The sequence below is a fragment of the Pipistrellus hanaki genome (assembly GCF_964339955.1).
Source record: "Pipistrellus hanaki genome assembly, chromosome: 3".
In the NCBI taxonomy this organism is placed as follows: Eukaryota; Metazoa; Chordata; class Mammalia; order Chiroptera; family Vespertilionidae; genus Pipistrellus; species Pipistrellus hanaki.
Window position 1 is genome coordinate 92096803 of NC_140505.1, and position 23052 is coordinate 92119854.

At 42.4% G+C, this 23052-nt stretch overlaps 1 protein-coding gene across 1 annotated transcript in view; it reads left to right on the forward strand.

Annotated features, from left to right (window-relative positions):
- Nucleotides 1-21802, forward strand: part of PEX26 (peroxisomal biogenesis factor 26) — a 44558-nt gene extending 22756 nt beyond the window's left edge. Inside the window, exons 4-8 of the mRNA XM_084878235.1 lie at nt 14351-14520; nt 16473-16613; nt 17079-17365; nt 19001-19144; nt 21525-21802. Coding sequence (XP_084734361.1) covers nt 14351-14520; nt 16473-16613; nt 17079-17365; nt 19001-19144; nt 21525-21676 — 894 coding nt within the window. The 3' untranslated portion in view covers nt 21677-21802. The remainder of the gene's footprint in view (nt 1-14350; nt 14521-16472; nt 16614-17078; nt 17366-19000; nt 19145-21524) is intronic.
- Nucleotides 21803-23052: the final 1250 nt, after the last annotated feature.

A 23052-nucleotide genomic window follows, 5' to 3' on the forward strand; every position in this document is an offset into this window, starting at 1 on the left:
AGAGCATCACTCTCCTAAGGTCATTGTTCCCTGCTTGATGTTACTTGTATATTGAATAAGTGCCCAGGGGTGATGTGGATGCTTCTTCAGGCTGGTTTTCACTCAGCTCCTAATCTGAGTGAGATAAGGGGGGGGAGGGGGGGTAAGAACACATATGTAAAATAATAATATGAGAGAGAGAGAGAGAGAGAGAGAGAGAGAGAGAGAGAGAGAGAGAGAAGAAAGTGTGAGGTAACCGGAACTCCAAGAACACCTGAGAACACCTTTACTGCCATAGTAGCAGTCATCAGCTGTACAGTAATATAACCTGGGGCTATTGGGTAAGTATTTCTGGACTTATGTTCCTAATCCTTCTTGGGTGGGAGCCCTTACCTAGGCTTATCTTTCTGCCCAAAGTAGTCACTGATGATACCAAACACCTTGGTCATCCAGGAGGACCACGGGTGCGACAAGGAAGTATAATTACAAAGGGGTCACCACCCAGCTGCCCTTCTGTATGACACAAAATCAAACCGCTATTCCTTTGTGTGTAAAATTAAAGAGAGGTTTCTGGCTTGTGAGGACACCAAAGGAAGGGACCATCACTATTTCCCCCTGGGAGAGGTGCAGAAAATGTCACAAAGACCTTGTCTATACAAAAAAAATTGACAGCCAGTTTAAAATTGAATTGCCATGGCCTAGACCAAAGAATATCTTTACATGATATTATTCGACAACACAAAATGAAATAACATTCGCTTAATGGAGATACCAGGAAGAAAAGAAGAGAAACAACGAAGAGAAAACCTGTTTGAAGAAATAATGACAGAAAACTTCCCTGATAATTGCAAGAAAAAATCTATCCAAGTCCAAGAAGTACATAGAGTCCTAAACAAGTTGAACCCCAAAAGACCGACACCAAGACACATCATAATTAAAATGGCGAACATCAACGACAAAGTAAGAATCTAAAAGGCTGCCAGAGACAGAAAGTTACCTACAAGAGATCTCCTATTAGAATATCAATTTATTTCTCAACAGAAACACACTTGGCTAGAAGGGAATGGAATGAAATATACAAAGTGATGCAAAGCAAGGAACTGAATCCGAGAATATTATACCCAGCAAGGCTATCATTCAAAATTGAAGGTGGAATCAGCAGCTTCACAGACAAAAAGGGCTAAGAGAGTTCTGATCAATGTTACTCAGTCTCTGAGTCTGTTCTTGTTCATCAGTCTATGCCGTTCATTATATTCCATAAAGGAGTGAGATCGTGTGATGTTTATCTTTCTCTGCCTGGCTTATTTCACTTAGCATAATGCTCTCCATCTCCATCCATATTGTTGCAAATGGTAGGAACTCCTTCTTTTTTACCGCAGCATAGTATTCCATTGAGTAGATGTACCACAGTTTTTTAATCCATTCATCTGCTGATGGGCATTTAAGCTGTTTCCAAATCTTAGCTATGGTGAATTGAGCTGCTATGAACATAGGGGTACATATATCCTTTCTGACTTCTGTTTCTAGCTCTGTGGGATATATTCCTAGAAGCGGGATCACTGGGTTAAATGGGAGTTCCATTTTTAGTTTTTTAAGGAAACTCCATACTATTCTCCACAGTGAATGCACCAGTCTGCATTCCCACCAGCAGTGTAAAAGAGTTCCTTTTTCTCCGAATCCTCGCCAACACTTGTCGTTTGTTGATTTGTTGATAGCCATTCTGACTGGTATAAGATGATACCGCAGTGTTGTTTTGATTTGCATCTCTCTGATGCTTAATGACTTTGAGCATGTTTTCATATGTGTCTTGGCCTTCCTTCTGTCTTCTTTCAAAAAGGGTCTATTTAGATCAGTTGCCCATTTTTTTATTGGGTTGTTTATCTTCTTTCTGTTAAGTTGTATGAGTTCTCTGTAAATGTTGGAGATTAAACCCTTATCATTGATAACGTTGGCAAATATGTTCTCCCATGCAGTGGGGTTTCTTGTGGTTTTATTGATGGTTTCCTTTGCTGTGAAAAAGCTTTTTATTTTAATGTAGTCCCATTTGTTTATTTTCTTTTTAGCTTCCATTGCCCTAGGACAGTGTTTTTCAACCTTTTTTGGGCAAAGGCACACTTGTTTCATGAAAAAAATCACGAGGCACACCACCATTAGAAAATGTTAAAAAATTTAACTCTGTGCCTACATTGACTATATATAAAGTAATTCTCTTGAATAGGAATCAAATAAACACAAAGAAAGTATTTTATAATTACTTTATTATGAAATATTAAGTAAACAAAATAGTGAAAAATTATAAAATTCTTGTCTTGTCTGCACCTACGGCACACCAGGCAACATCTCGCGGCACACTAGTGTGCCGCGGAACAGCGGTTGAAAAACGCTGCCCTAGGAGCAGTACCAGTGAAGAAGTTCTTTCAACATATATCTGAGGTTTTCCTGCCTGTGGATTCCTCTAGTATGTTTATAATTTCCCATCTTTTTTTTTTAATATATTTTATTGATTTTTTAAGAAAGAAAGAAAGGGAGAGGGATAGAGAACTAAAAACATTGATCAGAGGGAAACATTAACCAGCTGCCTCCTGCACATCCCCTATCAGGAATGTGCCCGCAACCAAGGTACATGGCCTTGACCAGAATCAAACCTGGGACCCTTGAGTATGCAGACCGACGCTCTATCCACTGAACCAAACCGGTTTCGGCTGGTTTCCCGTCCTATATTTAAGTCCTGTATCCACTTTGAGTTTATTTTTGTGTACGGTGTAAGTTGGAGGTCTAGTTTCTTTCTTTCTTTCTTTCTTTCTTTCTTTCTTTCTTTCTTTCTTTCTTTCTTTCTTTCTGTAGCTGTCCAATTTTCCCAGCACAGTTTGTTGAAGAGACTGTCTTGACTCCATTGCATGTTCATCCCTCCTTTGTCAAATATTAATTAAGCATAGTGGTTTGGCTCGATATCTGGATTCTCTATTCTATTGTATTCCATTGGTCTGTATGTCTGTTCTTGTGCCAGTACCAGGTTGTACCTACTTTGTAATACAGCTTGAAATCTGGTATTGGTCTCTATGTCGGTTTTTGTGGCAGTACCAGGTTGTACCTACTTTGTAATACAGCTTGAAATCTGGTATTGAGATCCCTCCTACTTTATTCTTCTTTCTTAGGATTACTGTGGCTATTTGGTGTCTTTTTTTTTATTCCACATTAATTTTTGGAGTGTTCTTTCTAGGTCTGAGAAATATGCTGTTGCTATTTTAATGGGGAGTGCATTGAATCTATAGATTGCTTTGGGTAGTATGGACATTTTAATTATGTTGATTCTAACAATCTATGAACATGGTATGTTCTTCCATCTGTTTAAATCTTCCTCTATCTCTTTTTTCAGTGTCATGTAGTTTTCCACATATAGGTCTTTTACCTCCTTAGTTAAGTTTATTCCTAGGTATCTAAATTTTTTTGGTGTGATGGTAAATGGGATTGCTTTTTCTGTCTCTCTTTCTGTTAGTTCATTATTGGTGTATAGAAAGGCCATAGATTTCTTGGTGTTGATTTTGTATCCTGCTACCTTGCCAAATTCATGTATTAAGTCTAATAATTTTTTGATGGAGTCTTTAGGGTTTTCTATGTATGGTATCATGTCATCTGTGAATAAGGAGAGTTTTACTTCTTCTTTTCCAATTTGGATGCCTTTTATTTCTTGTTCTTGTCTGATCGCTATGGCTAGTACTTCCAACACTATGTTGAACGGGAGTGGTGAGAGTGGGCATCCCTGTCTTGTTCCTGTTCTTAGAGGAAATGGTTTTAGTTTTTGCCCATTGAGTATGATATTGGCTGTGGGTTTGTCATATATGGCTTTCATTATGTTGAGGTATGATCTTTCTATTCCTACCTTGCTGAGAGCTTTTATCAAGAAAGGGTGTTGGGTTTTATCAAATGCTTTTTCTGCATCAATAGATATAGGATTTTTATATCTCAATTTGTTTGTGTGATGTATCATGTTTATTGATTTGTGAATATTTTATCATCCTTGCATTCCCGAGATAAATCCTACTTGGTCATGGTGTATGATCTTTCTGATGTACTGCTGGAGCTGATTTGCTAGAATTTTGTTGGGGATTTTGGCATCTATGTTCATGAGGGATGTTGGCCTGTAATTCTCTTTCATTGTGTTGTCTTTATCTGGTTTTGGTATTAGGGTGATGCTGGCTTCATAGAAGGAGTTTGGAAGTGTTCCTTCCTCCTGAATTTTCTGGAATAGTCTGAGGAGGATAGGCTTTAGTTCTTCCTTGAATGTTTGGTAAAATCCCCTGTGAAGCCATCTGGCCCCGGGTATTTGTTTGCTGGAAGCTTTTTGATGATTGCTTCAATTTCTTCCATAGTTATATGCCTTTTGAGATTCTTAGAATCCTCCTGAATAAGTTTTGGAAGGTTGTGTTTTTCTAAGAATGTGTCCATTTCCTCTAGGTTGTATAGTTTATTAGAATAGAGTTGTTCATAGTATTTTTTAGCAATCATTTGTATTTCTGTGGGGTCTGTTGTTATTTCACCTCTTTCATTTCTGATTTTGTTTATTTGGGTCCTCTCTCTTTGCTTCTTGGTGAGCCTGACTAGAGGTTCATCAATCTTGTTTAACCTTTCAAAGAACCAGCTCTTGGTTTTATTGATCTTTTGTATTGTTTCTTTGGTCCCTATGTCATTCATTTCTGCTCTGATCTTTATTATTTCCTTCCTTCTGCTCACTGTGGGCTTATCTTGTTGCTCTCTTTCTTATTCTTTGAGTTGTTGAGTTAGATGATTTATTACCCTTTTTGTTGTTTTTTGAGGTAGGCCTGTAGAGCTATAAATTTTCCTCTCAGGACTGCTTTCATTGTGTCCATAGTATTTGTATTGTTGTGTTTTTATTGTCATTAGTCTCCAGGAATTTTTTAATTTCTTCTTTGATCTCATCATTAACTCAATTATTTTTAATAGCATGCTATTCAGCTTCCAATTGTTTAAATTTTTGGAGTGTTTTTATTATAGTTTATTTCTAATATTATGCCATTGTGGTCTGAGAAAATGCTTGATATGATTTCAATCTTTTTTAATTTGGGGAGACTTTGCTTGTTACCCAATATGTGGTCTATTTTTGAAAATGTCCCATGTGCACTTGAGAAGAACGTATATTCCATGGCTTTGGGGTTAAATTCTCTGAAGATGTCGATTAGGTCCAACTGATCTAGTGTGTCATTTAGAATTGCTGTTTCTTTGGTGATTCTTTGTCTAGAGGATTTATCTAGTGATGTCAGTGGTGCATTATTGTCGATGTATTGATGTCGATCTGTCCCTTGATATCTTCCAGGAGATTTCTTATGCATTTGGGTGCTCCTGCATTGGATGCATATATGTTTATCAGAGTTATATCTTCTTGTTGAATTGTTCTTTTTAGTATTATGTAGTGGCCTTCCTTATCTCTTATTATGGCCTTTAATTTGAGGTCTATTTTATTTGATATAAGTATCACAACCCCAGCTTTTTTCTCATTTCCATTTGCCTGGAAGATGTTTTTCCATCCCTTCACTCTCAGTCTGTGTGAATCCTTTGCTCTGAGATGGGTCTCTTATAGACAGCAAATATATAGGTCATGTTTTCTTATACATTCAGCTACCCTATGTTTTTTTGTGTGTGTGTGTTTAAGTTTTTTACATTTAATGTTATTATTGATGAGTACCTGTTTGTTGTCATATTTTTCCTTAATGTTTGTGTTTCTCCTCGCCTTTCTCTATCTTCTTTTTATAGCAGTCCCTTTAGAATTCTTGCATTGCTGGTTTGATAGTGATAAACTCTCTTAGCTTTTTTTGTCTGTGAAACTTCTGATTCCACCTTCAATTTTGAATGATAGCCTTGCTGGGTATAGTATTCTTGGGTTCAGTCCCTTGTTTTGCATCACTTTGTATATTTCATTCCATTCCATTCTGGCCTGGTATATTTCTGTTGAGAAATCAGTTGTTATTCTAATAGGAGATCCCTTGTATGTAACTTTCTGTCTCTCTCTTCCAACCTTTAAGATTCTCGCTTTGTCATTGGTGTTCGCCAATTTAATTATAATGTATCTTGGTGTCGGTCTTTTGGGGTTTAACTTGTTTGGGACTCTATGTATTTCTTGGACTTGGATAGATTTTTTTCTTGCCAATATCAGGGAAGTTTTCTGTCATTATTTCTTTCAGAAGGTTCTTTCGTTTTGTATTGTCCCACAGCTCCCTTAGGCTCTCCTCTTGCTTTTTAAGTCTTCTTTCCAGTTGCTGCTGTGTTTGTGTGTTTTTTACTACCTTGTCTTCTACTTCGCTGATGTGGTCCTCAGCCTCTTCTAGTCTACTGTTTAAGCCTTCCATTGTGTTTTTTATTACAGCTATGTTGTTCTTCATCTCCTCTTGCTTTCTTTTCATGTTGGTGACATTCTCATTCAGCTCCTTGTAAGTCTCATTGAGTTGGGTGTATTTGTCATTGAGTTGTGTGCATTTGTCCTCTAGCCTTTTAAACATCATTATAACCATTATTCTGAATTCTTTGAGATGTTGAGTTAGTTTATATTAACCCTTTTCTTTCTGATAAGCTGATAGCCTCAAATTAATTTAACTCCCTTTCTTTCTTTCTTTTTTTAATATATGTCATTGATTTTTTAGAAAGGAAGAGGGAGGGATAGAGAGTTAGAAACATTGATGAGAGAGAAACATCAATCAGCTGCCTCTTGCACACCCCCCACTGGGAATGTGCCAGAAACCAAGGTACATGCCCTTGACCAGAATCAAACCTGGGACCTTTCAGTCCACAGGCTGACTCTCTATCCACTGAACCAAACCAGTTTCGGCCATTTAACTCCCTTTCTGATGATTCCTCTTTTTCTTTCCTTTGGGGATTACTTTTTTGTCTTCCCATGTTTTCCTGTAATGCTTTAATTATAGATCCAATTGCTTTGCTTCCCAGGTTTTTTGGGGGGTGGTAATCTCTCAGTTTTCCTGTGTTTGTTAATCTTGTGTAGCTCCATACTTGAGCTATTTGGGTTCTCTTGGTGTAGGCCTGCGAGCTTGAAAAGCACAACTGCGGTGTCTAGGAATCAGCCACTGTTTGGGGGGGAGGTCCCAATTTTTGCTTTCCTGCACCCCTAATTGTAATCACACTTGCCCTGCACAGACTCACAGTGGGCCCCAGGAACCATCTGTTGGGTTTTTGGGTCTCAGATGACCTGCTCTTTGGAAAGGTGTGACTATGTTGCCCAGGGTTCTGCAGTTATGGGGTGAGCAAACCCAGCTTTTGTTGTTGTACCTGTGGTGGATAGGCGTTTACTCCCAGCAGCAGTTCACAGGAGCACTCTCAGTGCATTTGTCAGTGAGGCACGCTGAAGGTTCTGGCAGTGTAGCCGTGCAATTGAGGTACCTGTGGTCATTATCCAGGCTAAGTGAATACAAAGCCTCTACTGCTGGAGAGGAGTGCACTCCCTGCTTGTTCAAGATTGTCCCCAAAGAGGAGCTCACAGTGGCTCCCACTAGAGCCCTATGGTTAGTTGTGCTTGGTGTGACAGGCTGCCAGGACGGCAAGCTCTCAGGGTGCAGAACTGCGATATACTCCTAGGGGTCCCTGCACTGCCGCTGAGCAGCTAGGGTGAATGTGGCAACCCTCTAGAAAGAGAGAATTCAAATTTCCACTGTGGGGCCGCACGACTCAGTCTGCATAGAAACACACCTTTGGGTGCTTTCGGTGACTCCCTAGTGCCACCCAAGGAGAAGCCTACAAGTGGGAGTAAAGTTTTCAGGCTTGCCTATGGGATGAGGAATGTGTATGCCCCTTTCTGCACCGAAACACACCCTCAGGTGTTTTCGGCCTCTCCCCACTACCGTCCAAGTAGACACCCGCTAGCAGGAGTAAGGTTTAGGTCTATCTATGTGATGATGAATGCACACACCCAAGCCCACAGAGAAACACAAGAGTTCTCACGTTTCTAGCTGGAATTAGCGAGTTTAAGCCAGATCTGTGCATCTCCAGCCATGCAAATAGCCAGGACACTCCACTCCATAGGCAGTGCTTGGGAGCCACTGAGAGCCCCTGAGGATGTGATTTTGTACAGACAAGGGCTCACGTGGCATGGATCTTCTGGCTGGAAACATGCTAATCTGGAGTTCTGCCACTGGGAGAGGGGAGGTAGCACTTATGGGAGCCATTTGGTGTACCTTTGGAGGTGAAAGTCCCAGGGTTTGTAGGTCTACAACTGGGGTAGCAGGACCTTGGCTGGAGTTGCTGCTGGGTCGTGGGGCACTTCCAATGCCTGTCTTGTTGGTGGTGTTGATGAGTTTCTAAAAAAGGCTGTTCTCCCTTTCAAAATGGCGTAGGCTCCATGCTGGAGTTCTGCTATCTGTGGGGGAGAAGGGGGTGTGCAGTGGTGGTAGTCTCTCCTTGTCAAGGAGAGCCTGTCTGCCAGCCCCTGTTGCTCCTGCAATTTTTAACTTTCCTTCACTCACTCACACACCCCATGCACATCTACACAAACTCCTTTCATACCCTCACTCATTCATTTCCTTTCCCTCACCTCCATCCTTCCAGCTTCCATCTTTCAAGAACCGGGGCCTCTTCTGTGCCTCCTGAACTTGTGTGACATCTTCCTTCACCAGGTTGGGAAACTTTTCTGTCATTATTTCTTTAAACAGGTTCTCTGTTCCTTGCTCAACTTCTTCCCCTTCTGGTTTTTCTATTATGCAGTTTTTGCTACATTTCATGTTGTCCCAGAGCTCCTGTAAGCTATCTTCCTGTTTTTTTAATTCTCTTTCTATTTTCTGCTCTTATTGGATATTTATGTCTACCTTGTCTTTTTCCAAATTGCTGATTCAATCCCCTGCTTCATTCAATCTAGTTTAAATTACTTCCTGTGTGTTTTCCATGTCAGATATATCAATATTCATTTCTTTCTGAAGAAATGGTTTATATATGGTTCTTCTTCATGGCCTGTATTTCTTTTTACATGCTGTGGAATTTGCACTAACTTCCTTAAGCATCTTTATAACCATTGCTTTAAACTAACAGGTTGCTTGTCTTCATTTTATTTAGTTCTTTTTTGAAGATTCCTTCTTTTCCTTCTTTTGGGGGTTGTTTCTTTGTCTCCCCATTCTAGGTGTATCTTTGTATTTTCTTATATGTATTAGATAGAAGTGTTATGCCTCCCATTTTTTGTGGTATGGCCTTATGTAGAAAGTGTCATGAGGGATCAATTGGTGCAGTCTCTGGGTTCTTGAGCTGGATGATCTATAAATGCCCCTGTGTGTGTTATTTGGGTTCTTCTGTTGTAATTGGGACTTGACTGTTAATGCCCATTCATGAGAGGGATCTCTTCTTCGATGTGTTGCCAGTGAGGTCAACCCCAACATTGTCATGCCAGTTGTTTATGCATGTACTAACAGAACAAAATAACACACAACAGGATCAAACCAAAAACACCACAAAAATCAAACTACTCAGTGCAACAACAGAAAATACTAAGAAAGAAAAATAAGAGAAAGCAAAACAAAGTAATAAAAAAAGAATACTAAAACCCATGCAACCAAGCCTGAGAGGGCATATAAAAAAAAAAAAAAAAAAAAAAAAAAAAAAAGGGAGAAGGAAGAAGATGAAAAAAATGGCTATATGGAAGCAAGGAGGAAGCTAAAATAACTAGTATATGATGAAAAAAGAAAAGGAAACAGAAAATAAATGAAATATAATAATGATGAATTTAAAATGTCATATTTATAAGATATAGATAGAAAAAGTAAAACAGAAAAAAAGAGAAAAATAAAGAAAAATGAATAATAAGAATAGACAAAATTAAAATAGGATCAAAGGGTAAAGAGAAATTACAGATATGGAAGAAAAAAGAGAAGAAAGGGAAAAACAAAAAATCTACTCACCACAGACCAAAAAACAAAGCCATACACACTGACACACTGAAAAATCTTTAGGTCTGCTATTTGTGGAGCTTGCTGGATTTTGCACTAATGTTGTTGAATATGGTCCCTTGGTGGATCTTTCCTGGGCCCCCTAGGAGCTTCTCTGATGCAGGTCAATGTGAGTCACTATCCCTGGGCAACCTGATAGAGGCCTGAGAGGTTGAAGACCCTACTAGTCCATGGGTAGGACTCATTGGCCCCGAAACTGAGTCTCACACTTTCATAGCTCCTCTTCTGAGCTGTACTCCCTTCCCCCATGAAGCTGGTTCTGTGGGAGTATTATGGTTTTGTCCAGATGGTTTGATCAAACCCATGTTGGGATGGTGCCAACAGCTTGTAGGAGCGAGGACGGGGCCCTTACTCTCATTCTAATGCTTCAGCTCTGTCTGGTGGGCTGGAAACTCCTCTCTGTCACCTGCAGGGTCTGGTGCTACTCTAGCCAGGATTCCACTGCTGCACCCTTTCCACAATCTCCACAGCCATTGGCCTCAGGGCCTCCTCTCTGTCCTCCCTTCTCACCTACAGATCTGTAGACTCTCAGTCACCTCAGGTCCTCAGTTCAATAGTTCCAGGTCAGCAAAGGCTATATTTTCCTCCCAGCCTTCAGCACAGTTCCAATCCCCAAGCCCTAGCAGCATGGTAGTGGTGGTAGTGGGTGAGTACACTACAGATCTGTAGGTGAGAAGGGAGGACAGAGAGGAGGCCCTGAGGGCAATGGCTGTGGAGATTGTGGAGAGGGAGGATCTGGACAGACATAAATCCCACTTGCGGCCAGACATTCCTGAGCTCTGAACCACCAATCAGCACCTGCCAAATACCCTAAGCCCCGCCCCAATCAATCAGCATGTGCTGAGTTCCCTAAGCCCCGCCCTCTATCCTTAAAGGTGTTTGTAAGCCCTTCGCTCTCTCTTCTGCTCCTCTCCGTGGAAGCAGCCAGCAGGGGGTACCCATCCCTCCAATAAAGCCTGTGTCCTGCCATACCGGTCTCTGGTCTACCTTCTCTATTTCATTTATCATGATGGTGCCTCGGACTCGGGTGAACGTGGTAAATCCTCTGGCTATGCTCGGTGGCATGGACCTGAGTTGATTGGCCCGTTCAGAACCCCTCTGGAACCCTGCCGTACCAGGACACGTGGGAATCTGATCGCTTCCTTACCAGTAGGCCTCAGGGACAACCCCCCCACACCCTCCCTCCCGGTTCCGTTGACCTGGAAGGGCCTCGGAGTTTTCTCGTCTACTCGGCTTAACGTTCTACGTTCACATTCTACGTTCTACAAAAGCCCAGGCGCCTGGCCGGGAAAACTCTGTTCTACTCCACGGGAAAGGTTTCAGGGTGACGACCTTGGGACCTTATCTACAGGTTGGCTAGGGGGAAAAGAAGGACACTCCTTTTCCCTCCCCAACTTCTCCTCGTTGGCCCTATCCCCTCCAGTCATGGGAACTTTCTCAATCCAGACGCCCCTAAGGTGTCTTCTCACCAATCTCTCGACCCTTGGTCTTTCTGGCTACTTCAAACCAAAAACGCTCATTTAAAAGGGCATTTTCGATTCCAATATCTTCCGCCAACCCACCTCATAAAAGTGCATCCCGATATCCACCGGACAAGGAAGCCTCAGAGATTTCCACAAACAGGCTTCCCCTCCCCCTCTCACCCTCTCGCTCTCCCATCTCACTCTACTCCTCATGTTCCTCTCTCAGCTGCAAATCCTCTCTGCACTCTCAAACCTGTTCTCAAACCCCTTTGTCTTCTGACTGCTCTTTCTCTCCACGACTGCTGCCACATCCTTACAACCTTAAACCTGTCCTCTAACTAAGCACTTTTTCCCAGGTCGTGCGCCTGAGTGCGGGAGTCCTTGGTGCGGACTCCCAGGAGCAGTTTTAACCTTTTTTTTCCTTCAGCCTCGGTCGCTGCACCTTTTGCAGGTCCCTCCCTGGGCAGTCCCTCCAAGTCCCACCCTAGTAGGATGGGGCATTCCTACCTGAGAATTCTAACCTCACCCACCTTTTCCGCCTTCCCCCTGCGATCCACCTTCCCTGATGCTTCTCCCCCGCCCTCCCCAGTGCCCGCTCACTCATGGCCCACCTACCCTGGCTCCTCCCCCTCTACGCTCTAGCCTTCCTTCCCCTGGCGCTCTCTGCCTTCCCCATGCTATGCCCAGCAAGGGGCAAAACTGGAAAAACAAGAACCTACTTCCAACAGTAACCTATTCTCCCCTTTCATATCACTAGTGAGGCAATTAAGAGCCCTACTCTTTTCCCCCTAAAAATAACATCTAGTTCTCAGTTATCTTTCAGCTCCAGATCTGTCTCCCACTCACTTGGACAATCCTTCCCCTTCAGAGACAGTCACCTGTTTGGCCAGGCCTTACCCAGAGACCTCCAAGGATGCTTGTTAGAACCCAACACTACACGTCTCAGAGGCAACAGCTGGCCTCCACCGGTTGGATTTCTCCATCATTGGATCCCAAAATTTTCTCTCCTAGCTAAGCCCTTATACCAGGTTTTCTCACCCTCCCTCGTTCGACAAGCTTTTTCTAACTCCAGGACACCCTTCTGGTCTTGGTCAGTCTCTCTCTCTCTCTCTCTCTCTCTCTCTCTCTCTCTCTCTCTCTCTCTCCCAGACATCTCTAAGCCTTTCCAACTACTTACTGATGAAAGACAAGAGAATAGCCATGGGGTCCTCACCCAGCCCCTAGGTCCAGCCTTCACCCCCATAACCTACCTGTCCTAACAGCTTGATCCCACAGTTTGGGACTGCAGCCCTGCCTCTGGGCTCTGGCTGCAGCTGCTCTTCTCATCAAGGAGGCCCAGAAGATCTGCCTCCAGCAATCCTTACAGGTCTTCTCCACCCATAGACTAAAGGAATTTCCGTCACACCGATCCTGACCTCTCCTTGCCCCCTCTTGCATGCAGGAACTCCATCTCCTATTCCTCGAGAGTCCTGACATCTCCCTAATCCAGCCCCAAGTCCTGAACTCAGCCACTCTCCTTCCTGCTGCCTCTATCCAAACTGCAGCAAAGCACTCTAGATTCCTCACTCTAATCCTGATTTAACTCTGTGGGTGAGAGCTCGTGTCTAGACTCCCAGGAACATCAGAAAACCCCCTACGTGATTGTAACACTCGAGCGGACCCTGGAGATGACCTTCATCCCTCTTCACCTCGCCCACACTGGGAGAGGCAGTCACAAGTGCCTGCTCTCCTGCTCCACGTGTGCAGCTGCCTCACCCCAGGGAGGAATGCACCCCAACTTTCCTTCCCATCAAATGAAGGGGACACCTCCCAAGGCAGGACTGGCAGGTAGACTTCACCCATTGTGACAGTCCGCCTTGTCTGCCCAAGAGATAAAGACTCAGTGCCTGGAATTCCTTTGTAGTAAGATATGCAGACCTCCCTCCAGATCTGGCTAGGAGATTGGCATCATCAAAACCGCAGCATCCTGCACTCCTGTTTGAAGTCAGAACAGACATTCTGCTTGAGGCAAAACAGGCCAGGTTGTGTAAACTACCTGAGAAATAGCTCAGGTCTTTGTCCTGAGGGGCCAATCTGGGAGTGACATACCAACAGTGGGAGGGGTGGGGAAAAAAAGGTATAAGAGGAGGGACTGCCCCTCCATCTGGGCTCTCGCCTGGGTGTTTACCGGCTGCAGCATCAGCCAAGGTTTGAGCCCGGATTCGAATCTGTAATAAACTCTTGCATGCTTAATCAAATTGGCTCAGGTGGTTCATCTCTTGGGGAATTTGCTTCATAACACCCATATGCCTCCCCACAAGAAGACCAAATATCTATCACCATGGTAGACACCCTGACAGGGTAGACAGAGGCCTTCCCTACCTGCAAAGAAACTGCTGAGGTTGTGGGCTGAGATCTTGTTTGTTTTTTTCCCTGGGACACAGCCAGTTTTGGGGTGCGCGGCATGCTGGTGGTTGTAGTCCTAATCTGCCCATTTGCATTACTAAAGCTAGAGTCGAGGGCCGAAAAACTACAGTCCCGAGAGCACCGCTCAAACCATGCTGCAGAACCGCGAGAACTGGAAAGATAATGTTTATTCCTTGGGTGAGTGGCTCTGTTCTTGGGAAGTAGCAAACACTTGCATTCTCCCAGGGCTTAGGTGCATCCGTACACGTTGTGAGGACAGAAAAGCTAGGCCAGGTAGTTGAGGAACTCAGCCGTTCTGCACATCGATATAAACTGCTTCTCCAGGAGCTGGGCGAAGCTAGCTTTAGCCTTAGAATATAGCCCCTTTCTTTTCCTTGTCCAGGACTCGGCCTCCTGAAGGGTTGTGGACACGGCTGTGAGGACTGCCCACTTCTCCCAGGCCGAATAGGGCTCCCCTGGAGCCCTGGAGAGGGGCCACATGGGGACGTCTGTAGAAGCCTCGAACCAGGCTGCTATGAAGAGTGATCAGTCCACAGCTGCAGTCACACCTAGGGGGATCGGGAGTGCCCTAAGCAGCAGCAAAATGGTGTGCGTCGTCCTGTCGCGGCAGAGGCCGAAGCTCTACCGGAGGAGGCGGCCAATCACTTAGTGGTATACCTGGACTTCCGGGAGGCGCTGCACACCTGTCAGCAAGCCGTCCAGAGCCTGAGCAACAAGCCCTGGCTGATGGCCTGAGAGTACATATATGCGGGGTTTGCCTGAGGAGAGATCAGCATTTCTAAAATCTGTCATTCCCAGAATGTACATAGGAAGCCTCTAACAGGCTGATGTGCACATTCTGCAAAGGAGAAAAAGGAGCCTCTGAACAGAGCTTAGCCAATCCTTTGCTCCCTGCTCCAATCTGATGGGAAGATAGAATGTGTGTTGTATTAAATTTTTTCAATAAGCAGTCTCAGTCCTTTCCTAGGTACACTCCCCATCCCTAAGTTGTTCACATCTAGTCTTGGCTGATGAGTGGGAATAGGGTTCTGGTCCTGCTAAAGAGCTGGATTAAAGAATAACCTAGAGAAAGAAAAATCTTGCCCTCCACTGCCTTTTCTTTATTTTATATTTTATTAATTTTTTACAGAGAGGAAGGGAGAGAGACAGAGTTAAAAACATCAATGAGAGAGAGTCATCCATCAGCTGCCTCTTGCACACCCCCTACTAGGGATGTGCCCGCAACCAAGGTACATGCCCTTCACCAGAATTGAACCCGGGACCCTTCAGTCCGCAGGCTGACGCTCTATCCACTGAGCCAAACCGGTTTCGGCTCCACTGCCTTTTCTAATGCTGCTAGCCTCTTCTGGAACTTGAGGAAATCATTTCTCTGTGGGTTATAATATTGGATTAGATCACACATTAGGTGATGGGTAGAATAGTCAAAGCTGAGGAGCCCTGGTTGTGATTTTAGGGATTGTATGGGGGCTTGTAACAGTGAACGCTGAAGACTGTGATTCCTGGTTTATGGAAATGTAACTGGAGGTATTTCATTGGCTGGCACTAAGGCCAGTGGATTCCCTATACCACACTCAGGCTCCATCCCCATTTCTTCACACAAACTGTTAGTTCCAGCTCTCTTTCCACCCACACACCTGTGTTGCAGGTGTACTTTTCTAATTCTGGCATACAAAGGGGAAAGTACACATGCATACAAAGATGTTGGGCAAGCCCAGTGGTCGGCAAACTCATTAGTCAACAGAGCCAAATATCAACAGTACAATGATTGAAATTTCTTTTGAGAGCCAAATTTTTTAAACTTAAACTTCTAATGCCACTTCTTCAAAATAGACTCTCCCAGGCCGTGGTATTTTGTGAAAGAGCCATACTCAAGGGGTCAAAGAGCCGCATGTGGCTCGTGAACCGCAGTTTGCAGACCATAGCCCTAACCGGTTTGGCATTGGCCTGTGGACTGAAGGGTCCCAGGTTCAGGTCAAGGGCACATGCCCGGGTTGTGGGCTCATCTTCACTGGGGAACATGCAGGAGGCAGGCAATCAATGATTCTCTTTCACCATTGATGTTTCTATCTCTCCCTCTTCCTTCCTCTCTGAAATCAATAAAAATATATATTTTTTAAAAAGATGTTGGGTAAGAGTTGATTTGCCTCTAGCAGATTTATAGAACTTTTAATTTCTAGAAGGGGCAGTTTTCTCTACATTGGGGCCCTTTAGACCAGCGTTTTTCAACCGCTGTTCCGCGGCACACTAGTGTGCCGCGAGATGTTGCCTGGTGCCGTAGGTGCAGACAAGACAAGAATTTTATAATTTTTCACTATTTTGTTTACTTAATATTTCATAATAAAGTAATTATAAAATACTTTCTTTGTGTTTATTTGATTCCTATTCAAGAGAATTACTTTATATATAGTCAATGTAGGCACAGAGTTAAATTTTTTAACATTTTCTAATGGTGGTGTGCCTCGTGATTTTTTTCATGAAACAAGTGTGCCTTTGCCGAAAAAAGGTTGAAAAACACTGCTTTAGACCAATTGTAATTGTGAGGGCACTTTGAATACTAATGGGGAGGATGGAAGTGATGGCTGCTAAATTGGAAGGTGGAAAAGAACCAGTGTGGAGATGTGAATGAAATGGAGAGGGACCGCTTCTAAATCTGAGTTGGTTTTTCTGCTGACAGTTCCTTGGAGGTAAAATGCTCCTTGTGTGTTGTGGGGATCCAGGCCCTGGCAGAAATGGATCAGTGGCGGGAAGTTATTTCCTGGGTTCTTCGGTATTACCAGGTCCCTGAAAAGCTACCCCTCAAAGTCCTGGAGATGTTGTAGGTCCTTGTTACTGATTCATTGGATCATTCCAGAAATGAAGACTTTTGTTCTCTTCTGAATCAGTGCCTCTCCTCTTCCACATTCCCTTCCATTTTCCTCCAAATCTGATTTTTTTTTTCAAACCTCAAAACAGCACTAAAGGATGAGGAAAGAGGGATTTAAGAGTGGGTCAAAGGAAAGAGGAAGAGTAGAGGATACTGGAATAGGAGATGTAAAATGGGATGACAAAGTGAAATGTCATAGTGGAAGAGAACTTTTTGCTACTTTCTAGGAATTCCTAATTCTTTCAATGTCAGCATTCCATAAGGGAGGACTGGAGGACACAGGGGAGGAATTGGATAAGAGAGTATAGTGGTTAATGAGAAATGAACCAACTGTGGAACACTGACCTTTGTTTTTTGGGGGGTTGGCGGGTGGGGGGGGGGGAGAGGAGGTGGGGACTGGATTATTTTGGGCTGCAGTGTTCTTTTATACAACAAAATGCAAGAGCCTGGAGCTATGCTGGAAGCAGCCAGTACCTGGATCCAAGACCCAGACAATCCAGAATACAGAGCCTTGACAGAACTTTACCTACAGCAGGTGCTACTGCCTCTGGGCTGCTTGTCAGAGGCTGAGGAGCTAGTGGTGGGCTCTGCAGCCTTCAGTGAGGAGCAGCAGCTGGATGTACTCCAGGTCATCAGCATAGCAAGGCAACAGCAGAAACATGAACACTCTGACTCTAAGGAGGACCAGAAGCTAAACCAGGAAGGTAGGATATTATCCTTCTGCGGCTTTAAAGTGTAGTTGTGGGCTTTCCTCTGGGCCTTGGGGTCCATCATGACATTCCTGGGAGTTTCGGAACAATTCTTTCTATGAGTAACTCCCAAATCACAGAATCAGAAACCAGTTGAGTTGCTTAGAAAGTCCAGACATGCTGAAGTTGGTAGTGGAAAGAAAATCTTCATATGGGAATGTGTTGTTGGATCTCAGGACCTTGATTCTTTTCTCCTAAAAGTCACCATCTCCTTGGGGTCCTCTCATTAGATCTCTTGCCTGTACTATGCTGGGCTAGGTAGGATGTTATTCCTTTAAATGCTAATGCAAATGTAGACACAGCTGAGATATGCTTGGGGATAGCCAAAAGATAATGAGAAACTAACATGATAACTTGGTAACCTGACTTATGAGGTAAAAATTACTTATCTTCAGTTTGGGTGCCTCTGCTCAATCTCCCATCTGCCTCACTCATCAAACCTCTTGGGTGTCTTTTCCAGTGATTGATGTCCACCCCCTTCGTGGACAGCCCACCTCTGCACATTAGCTTGCAGATTTATAGACCAGCTTCTGTAGAGAAACCACTTCAGGACTCAATACCACACACTTGGGGAACTGGCAAAGGGGTGGGTTTAAGTGTTGATTTGTTACAAAGGAACTTAAAAGTTCCTCCAGACCCTTCCCCTGGTTCTTTAATCCTTTTCATCTCCTTTTCCTTGAGTGATCTAGACTTCTAGACTGTACATAAATACAGTGCAGAAATTCACTGTTTTCTAAAGCAGCTCATTTTATCAATGGCAGTTTTGTAAGGAAATTGTTCTTTATCATGAATTTCAGTTTCTAATGTATTGGTCATAATATATAGATTAGGTTGAGTTCCTTTCCCCCCCCCCACAAGGGCCCTTCAGCTGTATGAGACTGTAATACTGTTGTCAAGTGTTGTTGTTGTGTATGAGTGTGTGTGTGTGCGTGCACACACACACACACACACACACACACACACACACGTGCATGCTAAAGAGCATGAACCTGCTGAGACAGGATCACTTTTTTGCAAACAGGACATGTTGGCTTCAGAGATTACCTATGGCCCCCCCCAAACCCTCTGCCCCTCCACCTATGGGGCGGAGGGGGAAGAAAGGGGTTTGATGGCAAATTCAGAGGATTCTATCAGGACTGGGCACCACTTGTTCTAGGGTTGGTAATGTTCATGTTTATATTCATAATCCACGACCTTTGAATTCTTCACTATGTGTGGTAAGTGCCCTTTATTTTCCTGCATTATTGTGATAATCAAGACCTATTGTTCTGTGTAACTCTATGCACATATCTTAGGCTAAAATATAAATAATGTTATAGAATAGGGTATTTAGAAAAACACCAAATATGCCAGATTTTCCTAGCTGAGTAGATGTGGTGTGTCAAAGTCTTCCCCTAGGAAATGATAGTCTGGTTATGTAGTCCTTAAAACATTGTTGAAGCTTTGGAATCTCCTTTAGAACCACTTTATGAATTACATGAGTTATAAAATTACCTTTTATTCAACTCTTATAATCAAGCTCAAAGCTCAGATTTAGGGAAGCTGGTTCCTGTGACTTACCTTACAGTTATGCTCTGTCTCCCTGGCCAGACTCCTCCCAAAAGTTTCTGTCACTACTGATGTTGCTTCGCAGGCTTTGGGACTCTGTAGTGAATCACTTTGTTTCCCTGCCCTTCAAAAAGAGCCTCCTGGCCACCTTGATTCTCTGCCTCTTGGTGGTGAGGTTTGATCTAGGTGAGTGATGAAGCCTACCTCTCTTACCCTTCCTGGAGAAGGGGCAGTTGTCAAGGACTGGGCCTGTAGGAGCCCTTTTGGGGATGGAGGTACCTCCTGTGTCATTTCTTTGAGTCTCTTATACAAGGAGGAATTACTAGACCTGAGCAAGAGCTGGCCCAGCCCACCTAGGAGAGACTAGTGCTGTAGTCTATGAGAGCAGTTTGGAAAACGTCTAACCTGCTGATTCTTGAACATTGAGTTTGAGTCATGACACATCTATTTTATCATGTACTTTATGCAGGATTGAACTCTGAATAGAACTTCAGAGTTAAAAAAAAAAATCTTCCTTATCATATGTTAAAAAAACTTAATTTAAACCATATTAAATTGTAAGTTAAATATTTATACATTTAAGACATGTGAAAAATAGGAAAAATTTAAAGAAGAGAACAAATCACCTATAAGTCTGCTATTATAATGGTTATACTTTCAGCATTTTTTCTCTGTATAGACATATATGGATATAAGTAAATTTTGCATATGATAGGTATTTTTTGAATGGCGAAATAATATTCCGATTTACAGAAAGTCCTATAATTAATTTTAACAACTCCCCATTGCAGAACATTTTGATTATTTTGTATTCTGTTTTCTTCAGTGTTGTAAAGCAAACAAGCTCCCTAAGTACTATTTGGGAACAACCTTGGTTATTTCCTGAGGATTAATTCCTCAAACATGTAATCATTGGCCTCCTTTCCAAAGGATAGGAGTTCACGCTTTTAGATTCTTTTTCTCCCTCTATGTGAGTTATGTCTAATCTCTACTCTTCTCATGAATTTAGACTTAGAATACAATTATATAACTTTTAAAACTGGAGAAAAAAACTGGAAACCTTTATTCCAGTACTTTTCTTTCTTTCTTCTTTCTTTTTGGGTTGAGAAACTTGAAAACCACAGAGAAAAGTGACTAAGTGACTAGCCCAGAATCACATACACAATTTGTCTTTCAAACTGCCAGTTTTTTATTTATTAATCATTAGGTTTCCATTTCTCTTTCTCTAATTCAGTGAGCTTTTTTTTTTTTTTTTTTTTTTGTATTGCTCAAAGTTTTCTTTTCACCCCTTTGCTGAACACATGAACATAGCAGGAATTCCCTCTGAATAGCTCTGTATGCTTCGGGAAAGAATCACTAATTATCCTCAGGTAAGCTAAGATAGTTTGTATTCATTCATATCTATCCTCTGACTTTTAAAAAATTTATCTTTATTGACCCACTGTGTCCTGCTCCGCCCCTCCCCAGGCCTTCACCCTGTTGTCCATGGGTTGGCTTTAGCTCAAGCAATTACTTTGTCTTGGCAGACACTGACTTTCTCCATTGTTCCAGAGACTTGTTAAAAATTTAGGAAAATTTTTATGGCTTTTTTTAAAGCCCTTTCATTTCATAAACCCTGGTCTCCTAAGTGCAGATGGCAAGAGGCCATTTGAGCTTGCCATTCGCAAAGCTGCTCAGACTTCTTCAGAAGTGCTCTGGCTGATGGTCCTGACCTTCATTGGTAGTCATGACTCATTATATGGTGTTGTTATGGGAAAGGAAGACTCATGAATGGGCTGCAATTTGACCTCCATAAAAAGGATACATAGAAGGTAGTATGTCAATAGTTTTCTTTAAAAATAACATTTTCCTTTTTAAGAAAGAAAACAAAATATCAGTTAGAAAATCAGGAATTCAGTCCTGGCTGGTGTGGCTCAGTTGATTGGAGCACTGTTCTGTATACTGAAAGGTGGCAGGTTTGATTGTCGGTCAGGATACACATCCAGGTTGAGGGTTTGATCTCCAGGCAAGCTCAGGAGGCAATTGATCAATGTTTCTCTCTCACGTCAATGTTTTTTTCTCTCTCTTCCTTCTCTCTAAAATAAATTTTAAAAATTAAAAACAAATCAGGAATTTAAATAATGAAAAGTCCAAAGAGGCGAATTTTGCTTTAATTTCAGGATATTTAAATATGATAAAAATAGGTAATACTGTCACATGGCTCCAAATTCAAAAGATTTAGAAATGAATTGTAATAAAAAGTCTCTTCCCAAATTCAACTCACCAGAAGTAGTCACATTAGCAGTTTTTTGTATATCAAAAAGGTAAAACATAATCTATTTGAATTTTTTTTGCAGCAAATTTAAGATCATTGTAATCCAAGCGAAGAAAGTATATTTCAGAGAATATGTCCTAGAGAAAGTGGAATTCTTTATTTGTTGAAGAAATAACATTAAGCATCAAAATATACTTCCAAAAAATCCTTATTTATGTTCCCAAGTTGGTAGAATTCCTGAGGGATGGGAAATGGGACTAAGGTAAGTGAATAGTAGTCCCATAAATGACAATGGTATTCTTTTCTCTGTAGCATCTCCTTCTTCCCTGCCCTTCCTCTGCAAGCTGGCTCAGCTTTTCCATTGGATCTGGGAGGCTATGTTTTCTTCCCCTACTAGCTCTCCATCTGTGACTGAGTGGTCTTTCCCATGCACCTCAGCCTCTCCACTCTCCAGAGCAGAATAACTCATCCATGGCACCAATTTCCTGTTGCTGGCTGGGCCCCTATGGAAGTGGGGCCAGCTTAATTCTAGGAAGAGCTAATGCAATCATGTGTACTGTCTTGGCTGGTGTCAGGTCATATGGAAACAAAGTGGGGCCAGAGGGCTGAAGTCCTCCAGAACAGTTTCCTCTTATACCCAGAGATGCCTTGTTATGAGGAGTTTGGGAATGGAGAGTGTGTCTATGAAACATTCCATCTTCTTGGCAAAGGCAAGGAGTTGATTTTTCAGTCATGGTGTGAATAGAGCCCTTGAACATCTTACCCTTGAACCAGGCCTTTAGTTAGACAGAGTGCCACCTGAGAGGGCCTCTTCTCTCTTATGCTCCTCTTCATGGATCTGGCCTAGTTGTTTATCTGTACACAATTTCCATGATTTTGCAATTGGTTCAAAAGAACCTGGGCCCAATCTCTATTCAGACTAGAACATGACTTTCAGAATCACACAGGTGATTACTGAGAACAAAATGAGTCTGCTTCACTCTTTTCACTGGGTAAAGTGATCTTGCTTGGTGCTTCTTGGGCTTCAGCTCAGTTTTCCAGGTGGTCGGTGGCCAGCCCCTGTTTTGTTATACTCAGTATTGTTACCATCTCTTTCCCTCTTGTGAAGCCCTTCCCCTGCCATGCAGTAGTATTTTTGTGCTTTGTCTAATGGTTTTTTCACCAATTCTGCCTAAATCCTTGCTTTCTGGTAGACACTTGCTGGTTTCTCCCTTTCTATATCTTATTCTAATTATAATTTATTATTTGTATAATACAGATGTTTTTCTGCTTGTTGTGACCTTGGAAAGTAGGCCAGCCTGAGAGGTTAATGATCTGAAAATGGAACTGAGTAATCAGGGAAGCTGGAAGAAATGTGCATAGAGGGCTGGGGAGAGGGGAAACATGGGTTTTGCAGGCAGTAAACAATTTTATTCCTTGTTAGGGGGAGGAGATAATAGGGCCTAAGAATTTGAGCACCTGAAATATTTCAGCATTGACCACAAGAATCTTACATGTTTCTGTGCAAGTAAACGTAAAATACTACTGTGCCATCAAGATTATGCAAAGTTTTCCAGCAGGAGCTGGCCATCCTCTGCCAGGAACTCTGTCAGTGCTGATGCCAAGAATAAAGGAGGTGCTTTTAGCTTTTTGTGCATTGATTTTCAAGAATTGTAAGTCAACAACTTTTGTAGACTTAGTACTAAAAAAAGAATGGAAACTCAATTTTTATATTGATTGCATGTTGAAATGATAATGTTTTAGAAATATTGGGTTAAATGAAATCTATTATTAAAATTATTTTCACTGTTTCTTTTTACCTTTTTGTGGGGCTACTAGAATGTTTAAAATTACATGTGGC